General features: G+C 38.7%; 1 protein-coding gene across 1 annotated transcript in view; it reads left to right on the plus strand.

Annotated features, from left to right (window-relative positions):
• The window catches only part of DTL (denticleless E3 ubiquitin protein ligase homolog), a 61,016-nt gene that overhangs the window by 12,679 nt on the left and 36,409 nt on the right, over positions 1 to 11,928 (plus strand). Inside the window, exons 6-7 of the mRNA XM_017525597.2 lie at positions 8,988 to 9,053; positions 10,941 to 11,053. Coding sequence (XP_017381086.1) covers positions 8,988 to 9,053; positions 10,941 to 11,053 — 179 coding nt within the window. The remainder of the gene's footprint in view (positions 1 to 8,987; positions 9,054 to 10,940; positions 11,054 to 11,928) is intronic.

Consider the following 11,928-nt stretch of genomic DNA (forward strand, 5'->3'; position numbering starts at 1 on the left):
TTTTTTTTGAGACAAAGTCTCACTCTGTTGCCCAGGCTGGAATGCAGTGGCTTGATAGCTTACTACAATCTCCACCTCCCAGGTTCAAACGATTCTCATGCCTCAGCCACCCAAGTAACTGGGATTATAGGCACACACCACCACGCCCAGCAAATTTTTGTCTTTTTAGTAGAGACAGTGTTTCACCACCTTGGCCAGGTTGGTCTCAAACTCCTAACATCAAGTGATCTCCCACCTTGGCTTCCCAAAGTACTGTGATTATAGGCATGAGCCACCATGCCCAGCCCGGCTTGGACTTTTAAGAAAGTCAGTTTTAATCTCCTGTGGTTGCAGTTGAAACTAGAACCTTGAAGGGGACATGTGGCATGATTTTTTTTAATTTCTGCATAACTTTTTATTAACATATTTAAGTATAAAAGTAGGTTTGCTTGTGATCTAGTTTACTACACTCCTGTGTCAGAGTTCACTCTGAGTTTGTAAAAATAATTTAGATAATGAAAATTTACCTAACTAAAGACTAATGGAAAACATCGTATCTTTTGGTCCTTTTGCTTAATTTTTACAACTCTGTATGTGAATCAGTCTATCTCAAGACAATGAGATCTAGAAGAAAAGGCACTGAGTTTGAAATTGGGGCAGGTGGATTTTTTCATGGCTTTCAGTAGTCCATAGGTGCTCTAATGTGAATTAGTCTGATCGGATACTATTCCCAAGCACTGTGGTTTGTTTTTGGTAAACGGAATAGATATTAGCTCCACTCATTCCATCAGCCATAAGCCCTCTGCAACTAAGTATGGAAGTCCTTTGTTTCATTCTGGACTCTTGGGCAAAGTGATTTCACCTTCTTGGGCCGCCTTTTCCTAATTTAATGAGATACATACCTATTCTATTTAGGTCACAAAAATATTGTAGACATAAAAGTGAGGTGTGAAATATGAATGCTTTTTTTAAAATCTGAGCTTATTATAGTGGCTCACGCCTATAATACCAGCAACTTGAGAGGCTGAGGTAGGAAGATTGCTTGAGGCCAGGTGGCCTGGGTAACACAGTGAGACCCTATGTCTAAGAAAATTAATTAGCTTGGTACAGTGGTATGCACCTGTAATCCCAGCTACTTCAGAGTCTGAGGTGGGAGGATCACTTGAGCCAAGGAGTTTGAGGCTGTATTGAGTTATGACTGTGCCACTGCACTCTAGCCTGGGCAAAAGAGTTAGACCCAATCTCAAAATAAATTAAATCAATTGATTAGTCTATAATCAGTCAGTCAGAGAACCATATAAATGCTTAGTGTTTTCTGGGGTTTTTTGATAGATAGCTTGGTAGAAAAGATCATTGGTCCAGTTCTTTCCACCCTACATGGGCAGGATGTAAATAATCCTAACTGGACATAGTCATACTAATGGAATTTTTCCCTAAATATCTGCCACCTAAAAGCGAAGAAAATGAACTAGATAAGTGCTTTGTGTGGCAAAAGGGCAGGTATTAGAACTTTTGAGAGATAATTAAAATTGATTATAAATGTATTTCTATTTCCTCTCCTACAAACTTACCTAAATTTGCACCTTCTTTCTCATTCTTCATTCTCAAGTTTTAATTAAATGAGAATGTCTTAGAAGTGGGCCAGGCATTTTTTTTTTAAGTTCCTCAAGGGATTCCAATGTGCAGCTAAAATTGAGAAACATTCTTGATCCTCCCCAAGACCTTCTGCCATTACATGTATCCCCATGGCTCCTGTATCTTGAAGCTCTCCCTCTCTATTGTCTGATTCTTCTCAGGAAAGACTCAAGAATGTGACCTATTTTCCCAAATATCTTAACCCCATGTTCTCTTTTAGTTGTTACTGTTTCATATTTTCTATCTCCTCTAATTTGGTTTAATCTACTTTTCAAAGTAGTCCTCTTCATCAAATCACTCTTGCTAAAGTTATTAACATATCTAATTATCAGAAACCCTGAAACTTTCCAGTTCTTTTCTTCTGCTTGTATGTTACACTTCAGGCCATTGATAACATTTCAATAAAATTATTTCCTTAGAATCTATGATAGACCACTCCTTTCTGGTTCTTCTTTTGTCTTTCTCTTTATTCTTTCATAGTTGCTTTTACCTAGCTTGAAGTGTTGTCAAGGCCCAGGAGTTGGTGTTTGGTCTTTGTTTTGCTTTCAACCTATGCCTTCTTGGACAGTTTCATCTCTACTAGTTTTGTTTTGTTTTTCACTCTACTTGTGTTGACCCAGATCTATATTCCTAGCCTTAACCTCTCTGCCAGTACTTCAGATTCAACATGTCAAAAACTGAACCCACAACTTCCTCCCTGAACTCATGATTCCTCCCTGGTGTTGCCATCTTTTTCCTCTTTGGTATGATTTCCTTAAAGAATTTCCCTTAATGTTTCTTATAGTATGAGTCTAGTGGTAATAAATTACCTTTGTTTTCCTTTATCTGAAAATGTCTTTATTTCATTGTCATTCTAGAAGGACATTTTTGATGGATATGAAATTTTGGGTCAACAGCTTTTTTTCTTTTCATTGCCTGAAGATGTTCCACTATCATCTGTGGTTTCATTGAGAACTCTGTGGTTGTTAAAATCATTTCCCTGCATACAATATGCTGTTTTTCCTGAGTACTTTCAGGATTTTCTGTCTTTGGTTTCCAGCAGTTTAATTATGATTTGTCTAGTCATGATTTCCTTCATAGTTATCCTGTTTGAGGCTTGCTGAACTTTTTGAATTTGTAAATTCCTTTTTACTGAATAGGGAAATTTACTGCTATTATTTCTTGAAATATTTTTTTCTGGCCAGGCATGGTTGCTCGGGCCTGTAATCCCAGCACTTTGGGAGGCTGAGGTGGGCAGGTCACTTGAGGTCAGGAGTTCAAGACCCGTCTGGCCAACACAGTGAAACTTTGTCTCTACTAAAAATACAAAAATTAGCTGGGCGACGTGATGGGAGTTTGTAATTCCAGCTACTTGGGGCTGAGGCAGGAGAATCACTTGAACTTGGGAGGCGGAGGTTGCAGTTGGCCGAGATCACACTACTGCCCTCCATACTCCAGCTGGGTGACAGAGAGAGACTCTGTCTCAAAAGAAAAAAAAAAAAGAAAGAAATGTATTTTCTGCCTAATTTATTCATAATCTCTGTCCTCCCTGCTTCTTCTGGTACCTTAATTACTCATATATATATATTTTTTCAATTGCTCATATATTTGACTTTTCTAAATTATCCCATGAGTCCTTAAGGTTTTCTTTTTCTTTTTTTTTTTTTTTTCCCAGTTATCCTAAATTTAAGATATAACGAACAAGCCGTAAAATTCATCCATTTAAAGTACATGTTTTAGTTTATTCACAGAGTTGTGCAGCTATCACCACAATATAAACTTAGAACCTTTTCATCAGCTGAAAAGAAACTTGAACACGTTAGCAATACTTTTACCTATTCCTTTCAACCCCATACAACCACTATAGTAATTTCTTTCTCTCCAGATTTGCCAATTATACACATGCATGCAAATGGAATGATACAATATGTGGTCTTCTGTGACTGGCTTCTTTCATTTAGCATAATGTTCAGTTCTGTTTTTCTCTCTCTTCTTCAAATTGAATGATTTCAATTAATTTGTCCTAAAGTTTACTTTCTCTGTTTTCTCCAGTCTTCTTATGCCCATCCAGTGAATTTTTTTCATTTCAAATAGTGGTTTTCAGTTCTAAAATTTTTTATTTTTTTAAGGCAGAGTCTCGCTCTTTTACCCAGGTTAGAGGAAAGTAGCATGATCACAGCTCACTGCAGCTTTAACCTCCTGGGCTCAAGCAATCCTCCTATCTTAGCCACCAGAGTAGCTAGAACCATAGACGAATGCCACCATTCCTGGCTAATTTCTTTTTGTATTTTTTGTAGCAATGGGGTTTTGCCATGTTGCTCAGGCTTGTCTTGAACTTCTGGGCTCAAGGGATCTGCCCACCTCAGCCTCCCAAAATACTGATATTAACAGGCATGAGCCACAATGCCTGACCTTCCATTTGTTTGTGTATTTGTTTTCCTGCTGAGATTTATCATCTTTTGGTTGATTGCAAGTGTATATGTTTTTTTCTTTTCTTTTCTTTTCTTTTTTGAGACAGGGTCTCATTCTGTCACCCAGGCTGGAGTGCAGTGGCAAAATCTGCTCCCAGTCTCAAGTGGTCCTCCCACCTCAGCCTCCCAAGTAGCTGAGACTATAGGTGCATACCACCACACCCAGCTAATTTTTGTATTTTTTGTAGAGATGTGGTTTCAACATGTTGCCCAGGCTAAGTATATGTTTCTTTAACTCATTTAACATGGTTATGTATCCTTTACAACCTTATCTGATAACATCTGGATTATCTTGGGATTGGCTTCCATTGATTTATTTTCCCTTGAGAACAATTCATTTTCCTGGCTCTTTGTAAGTCAAGCAATTTAAGATTATATTCTGGACATTGCAAATGGCATGTTGGATTCTAGATTCTGTTATATTGCTTAGAAAAGAGTTGGTATTCCTTTTTTCACAGACAATTCACTTGTTTAGATCCAAATTGCAGACTGTTACACCTGCAAGAGGACAGTGGGTCTTACCTCAATTATTTTCTTTAGTTTAAGCCTCAGTTGCAAACTGCTTTCAGTTTTCTGTTGCCCATATGGTACAGGGGTCAGCCAGAGACTTGGACTGAGTTTAAACATGAAATTATGGGTTCCCATTCTCTAGCTGTCTCCAGGGTTTCCCCATCCCCTCACTCTCTGACTGTTCTTATTGCTCCCAGTCTCCTTTTCATGGTTCATCTGTCTTGAAAGATGGCAGATTTTTTAATTTACATTTTAGCTGCCTGGTATTAATGCTTCAACTATGGCTGCTCTCAAGGTAAAACCACCAAAAAAGACCAAAAAAAAAAAAAAACCCAGTAACTTAATTTCACTCCAACCATTTGCTAAAAATGTTGACTCCCCTCCAAACATCGCATGTTTAAGAGGAAAGCGGGCCAGGCGCAGTGGCTCACGCCTGTAATCCCAGCACTTTGGGAGGCCAAAGTGGGCAAATCACCTGAGGTCAAGGAGTTTGAGACCAGCCTGTCCAAGATGACGAAACCCAGTTTCTACCAAAAATATAAAAAATTAGTCAGTTGTGGTAGTGCATGACTGTAATCCCACCTACTCGGGAGGCTGAGACAGGAGAATTGGTTGAACCCGGGAGGCGGAGGTTGCAGTGAGCCAAGATCATGCCACTCTATTCCAGCAGGGGGGAAAAGGAGAGACTGTCTAAAAAAAAAAAAAAAAAGAGGAAAGTGGTAACTTAAAGAGAGGAGTAAATTTTACCCCCAAACAATTTCTATTTTAGGCAGAGTGAATTCCAACAAAAGAGGGGGAAAATGAACCTGAGTGAGAATCTGTACAATCAAAGCTGTTAAAAGGAATGAATAGTTCCTGACACTTTAAAAGTGCTGAATTAAAGGAGGAGTTTCAACATGACTGACCAGATGCTTCTGGTACTTACCTCTTCCACAGAGTGGAATCAAAATAGTGAGATAATTATGGTGATAGTGAGAGTACATAATCACACTTCAAATAGATCATCTAAGAGAGAACACTGGAATTCAACCGAAAAGTGATAAACTCTGAAAGCAATGAAGGAGAAAAGTAAGGCAGCCTGTTTGCAATCAGCTAGGAATCTGGAGAGGCTTCCTATGCAGAGGAAGAGTAAGTGGGACCCCCAGCAGCCCAAATACCCACTGTGAACTCTAATAGCATTACCCATGAGGGACCCCCTTGATGCTCACAGGCCCTGAGACTAACATAGGGAGCTGCCTGGAGACTTCGTGAAGGCATTGGTCCAGAGAGATATCATACTGGATCCCACAACCCCTAAGTCCTAAGCAGCTGCAACACAGCGTGATTTTCAGATCCCAGCCCCCACCAGACTACGTCCTGCCCTGCCCTGCCACTCAGACTGAATTGGGAGCCAGTGACCCCATTCCTCTGAGCAGAGGGGCTGCTGCAGGGCAGAGGTATGAGCAAAGCTCAGTCCCCTAACTACCTGCCTATGGCTGCTCCCAGGGAAAGCAACCCCACTCTCCATATCAGTACTGCAGCATAGCTGCTGCTGCCCCTACCTGAGCATTCCACCAGAAGCCTGGGGATCACCCCACCCCTGCCTTCCATAGCCAGCACCTGCGTGCACCACCAGAGTCCCTGAGGACATTTCCACCCAGCCTGTCTTCATAGCCGCCACTACCCAAGCACAATCTAGGAGGCCTAAGGATCACCCAGTTCAGTTCGTCAGCAGTGATACCTGAGCACTCCTAGAGTCTGAAGTTGGGCCTACTCAACCTGCTACTACTACAGCTGGCACCCACCTGTACATGCAATCTGCAGGTCTGGGGACTGGCCTGTCCAACCTATCAGCCACCACCAACACTAGTACAGAATACTTGGGTTCCAAGGGATTTTTCCATCACTGCTACTGTCATCACCCATACCACTCCACACCTGCTGCCCAGGGGCTCAAGAACTTGCCCACCCACAAGGCCCACTGCTGCCATTTCCAGTACCTGAGGAAGCCATCTGAGTGCCCAAGAATCTACCTGCCTGGATCCATTAACACCAGTGCCATTGTATGCTGCCTTGGGGCCGAAGGACAGGCAGGCTCAGACCACTGCTGCCATCACTGGGGCCTGAAGACTGGCCCTCTTGATATTTCAGTTTCTGGCAAGACTTAACGAGTCCACACTAACAACCACATCTGATCTACCAACAAAACCACAGATATTACTGACTCTATTTACGGCCAAAAGGAATGATAGAGACTACACTACTTAATGCATCCAGAATGAAAGCCAAGTGTCCTTTCCAACCATCATCATAGATACATCTTTAGGAACATGTTCTCCATTACAAACCAAATTCAAAAAATTGGAAGAAGCAGCTGTTAAACCAGGTGCACAAATAACATGCAAACACAGGAAACGTCAAAAACCAAGGATATGCGACACATCCAGAGGAACACAGTAATTCTCCAACAAATCCCAATCAAAAAGAAATACACAAAATCCTGGAAAAATGATCCAAAATACTGATACTAAAGAAGCTCAGTGAGATACAAGAGAATTCTGAAAGACAATACAAAGAAACAGAAAAATAATTAAGGATATGAATGAGGAATTTACCAGAGAGTTGGGTATCATACAATAGAATGAAATTCTGGAACTACGAAATACATTTGAAAGCTTCAGCAATAGATCAAGCGGAAGAATCTCAGAACTTGAAGACATTTTTTGAAATAACCTAGTCAGACAAAAATAGACAAAAAATAATAAAGGTGAATAACTAAAGCTTTCATGGCAATGTGGGACACTATCAAATGGCCAAATACATGAATTTTCAGTGTCCCAGAAGGCAAAGATAAAAAACAAAATAGCAGGTGAAAACTTTCCAGGTATGTGAAAAACTGCTCCATATGAGAAATAACCACAGTAAGATATCATCCTAGCCCAGTTAGAATGGCTAGTATTAAACAAAACAGATGCTGGCAAGGATGTGGAGAAAAGAGAACTCTTGTACATTGTTGATGTGAATGTAAATAAGTATAGCCACTATGGAAAACAGTAAGATTTCTCAAACTAAAAATAGAGTTACCGTATGATCCAGCAGTCTCATTGGGTATTATCCAAAGGAAGAGAAATCAGTGTATCAAAGGAATAACTGCAGTCACACTATTGCAGCACTATTCACAATAGCCAAGATATGGAATCAGCCTATTAATGGACAAATAGAGTTTCTAAATATGTAGCATATATACAGTTGAATACTATTTGGCCATAAGAAGGAATGAAATTATGTCACTTGCATCAATATTATGTTAAGCAAGCCAAGCGCAAAAGATAAATTTCACATGTTCTCACTTACATGTGGGTGCTACAGCAGTGAATCTCATGAAAGTAGAGAGTAGAATGATAGATAACCAGAGGCTGGAAAGTGTGTGGGTATGAAGGGGGAATGAAAAAAGTTTGCTTGATGGACACAAACATAAAGTTAGATGGTATAAGTCCCATTGTTTAATATCTGACAATTGTCACCTTACAAAATATTGTATATTTCAAGTAGCTAGAAAACTTGAAATGTTCCCAGCATATAGAAATGATAAATACTCAAGGTGATGGATAGCCCAGCTACCCTGACTTGATCATAATACATTCTGTGCAGGCATCAAAATAGCACAAATATCCTATAAATATGTAAAATGTTATGTATCAGTAAGAAAAATTGCATGTTTTAGTTTCATTTCCACAGAGCCCTCAGGTAGCTGTTTTTGTGTTTTATCCCACTTACAGCCTATACAAGTGGATTAGTTTAAGTGCTAACTCTTTCACACAGGAAGCAGGGGTTTTTTGGCCTAATTTTAAAGAATAAAACAGATAAATTGAAGTTCTCCTATAGTGCCTTCTCCAATACCATTGCACCCCAGAGGCAACCTCTTTGACAAATTTCATACGAATCTGGTCCATATTTTTCTATTGAACCAATACAGTTTAGAGGTTTGGAGTATAAGCTCTAGATTCATACTGCCAAGAGTACCTTTACAAGTTACTTACCTCTCTGTGCCTCTCTTGCTACCTACCTAATAAGGTCGATAGCAAGGATTGAGATAATTTGTATTAGTCATGTGGGATAGTAGCTAACATTTAAAATAGCAAACACTCTGTATTTTGGCTCTTGCTTGTCATTCTTACTATAACTGTACTATATAAAGTATTTTGTATGGGTTTTAAAAAATTTACAGAGGGGTGATTCTATAAAGTTTTGTTCAACATTAGCATCTCAAGCTTTTTGCAGTCCTTTCTCCTATCTGTTATTGAGCCATATATTTTTACATTTTTGATCTCCCATGCCAGATACAGTACCTAGCACATAATAGATAAGGAAATTGAAATATATGTCATTGACTGGTTTTGTTAACCTCTTAATAATCTGTTTATTTCCCCACAGCTGTATTCTGTACAGGTGGAAGAGATGGCAACATTATGGTCTGGGATACCAGGTGCAACAAAAAAGGTTGTCTAGTTCTATTTTAATTTTGAGAGATTTGGGATCACCCTATACTTAATTTTGAGTGAAAGAGTTAGTGATTTCATCTGATCACCACCAGGAGCATGTACGCATAATTCCCCATTTCTGCTCACTGTTCCAGTTCTCAAGATCTTAGTGATTGTTGCAAGTATTACACTCATGTATTTATCTGGTATTGTCTTTGAATTATAATGCCATTTACCACATTCTTGATGGATTTAAAAATACTATTACACAGCCTCACTGGTAAATATCTTTTAATTAAATTTATTTAGGTTTTTAAGAATTTTTATTTTTATTTTTTTGAGATGGAGTCTCTGTCACCCAGGATGGAGTACAGCGACACAAACTCAGCTCACTGCAATCTCTCTTACCTGGGTTCAAGCAATTCCCCTATCTCAGCCTCCTGAGTAACTGGGATTACAGGCACCCACCACCACACCTGGCTAATTTTTGTATTTTTTTTAGTAGAGACGGGGTTTCACCATGTTTGCCAGACTGGTCTTGAATTCCTGACATCAAGTGATCTGCCTGCCTTGGCCTTCCAAAGTGCTGGGATTACAGGCGTGAGCCACCATTCCTGGCCTGATTTTAAAGTTAATTTGAAGTAAATAATAAGCTCATGGTTGTCTCATGATGCCATTAAGCATATAGTGGTGATTATTTCACTGTTCACTTTAATTTATTAAAAGTTTTTTTAGTATCTGCATTTTAAAAAATTGATAACATAGTTCTACGTATTTTGGGGGCATATGTGATATCTTGATACATACAGAACATGTAATGATCAAATCAGGGTGATTGGGATATCCAGCATTTATCTTTTCTTTGTGTTGGCGACATTACAATTCCTCTAGCTTTTTTTTTTTTTTTTTTTTTTTTTTTGTTTTTTTTTTTTTTTTTTTTTTTTTTGAGACGGAGTCTCAGTCGATTGCCCAGGCTGGAGTGCAGTGGCGTGATCTCAGCTCACTGCAACCTCTGCCTCCCGGGTTCAAGTGATTCTCTTACTTCAGCCTCTCAAGTAGCTGGAATTATAGGCGTGCACCACCACGCCCAGCTAATTTTTGTATTTTTAGTATAGACGGGGTTTCGCCATGTTGGCCAGGCTAGTCTGGAATTCCTTACCTCAGGCGATCTGCCCACCTGGGCCTCCCATTTTTCTAGCTATTTTGAAATATATAATAAATTATTTAGAAAAATTTTAATAAACCTTATTTTGTATAGCAGTTTTATGTTCACAGCAAAATTGAGCAGAAAGTACAGAGAGTTCCCATATAGCCCCTGTCCCACCCACAGACAGCCTACCCCACTGACATCCAACCTATGCCAGAGTGGTACTTTTGTTATAATCAGTGAACCTATTTCAACACAGGCTGTCACTCAGAGTTTATAATTAGTGTTATATTGACAAATGTGTAATGACATATGTCCACCATAGGAGTATCATACAAAATAGTTTCACTACCCTAGAAATCCTCTGTCCTCCACTTATTCATCACTACCTCCCTCTAAGCCCTGGCAACCACTGATCTAAGCCCAGTGCAACCAGTTACATTCCCTCCATGTCTTTTTATGGCTTTATCAAGCTCATTCTTTTTAGGACTGAATAATATTCCACTGTTTGAACGGACCACAGTTTATCCATTCACCTACTGAAGGACATCTTGGTTGTTTCCAAGTTTTGGCAATTATTAAAACTGTTATAAACATCTGTTCCTTTTTATACATTATAGTCTCACAGGAAATGTAGTTCTGTTGGCTTTAATTTCACCAATTTGGTCAAAAATAACTTAATATTGAAGTTTTACATACACGTGTTACATTCAGTATGTAAGAATCCTGAAACCTAAATTTCCTTGGAATATCTTTCAGATGGGTTTTATAGGCAAGTAAATCAAATCAGTGGAGCTCACAATACCTCAGACAAGCAAACCCCTTCAAAACCCAAGAAGAAACAGAATTCAAAGGGACTTGCTCCTTCTGTGGTAAGATTTTACAGATGTATACATTTGTGGAGATCTTATCAGTAGGATAGAATAAGTGGGAACTATTGATTAAGTGAATGAGAATCTTCATGATTCTCATTTGATACCAGTAGTTTATTGCTTATTCAGTGCCTACATCGTGGTTCCCAAATTCTAACTTTTAGTTCTTCTGAATTATGCCATTTACTTATATTATTGATGGAATTAAAAATATTATACAGTGGCCTCATTGATGAATATCTTCTATTTTACTTTAAACTTATTTTGGTTTTAAAGAATTAGATTGCATTAAACATAAGGTCATGTTGTCTCATGATGCCATTAAGTAGAAAGTGATGATTGTCTCTGCTTACTTTTAATTAATTTATTAATTTTTAAGTAAAAAATTGATGACATGATTGTACATATTTTGACGGGGTACATGTACACAGCTTGATAAATCTGTACTGTGTATGATGATCGAATCAGGGTAATTGAGATAGCCATCACCTCAAATACTGTGTGCATCAGAGTTGCCTGAGGCACGTGTTAAAAATTCAGCTTACCAAGTCTCATCCCTAGAAATCTTTGTTTTCTCTCTCTACACATACACACCCCTATGGCATAGTGGAATTCGTAAGGAAAAGTAGGGGAGGAGTAGTTTGAAGAAGCACATTAAGGACTGTGATGCACTTTTCTATGGGGGAAGAATCTCTGTTGTTTTCATAATACAAACTACAGAAAGATAGGTTTTTTTGTTTATTTTTAAGCATTTAACAAAATATTATTAAATATATTGAGATCATGGGTAGAACATAGTACCACTCTATTAACTTGCAGTCAGAGCTCAATGCCTGTAGTATATCCTTTTACTTTAAAAAAAAAATTGCCCTTTT

This window comes from Cebus imitator, unplaced genomic scaffold (genome assembly GCF_001604975.1).
Source record: "Cebus imitator isolate Cc_AM_T3 unplaced genomic scaffold, Cebus_imitator-1.0 Scaffold38, whole genome shotgun sequence".
NCBI classification, from domain to species: Eukaryota; Metazoa; Chordata; class Mammalia; order Primates; family Cebidae; genus Cebus; species Cebus imitator.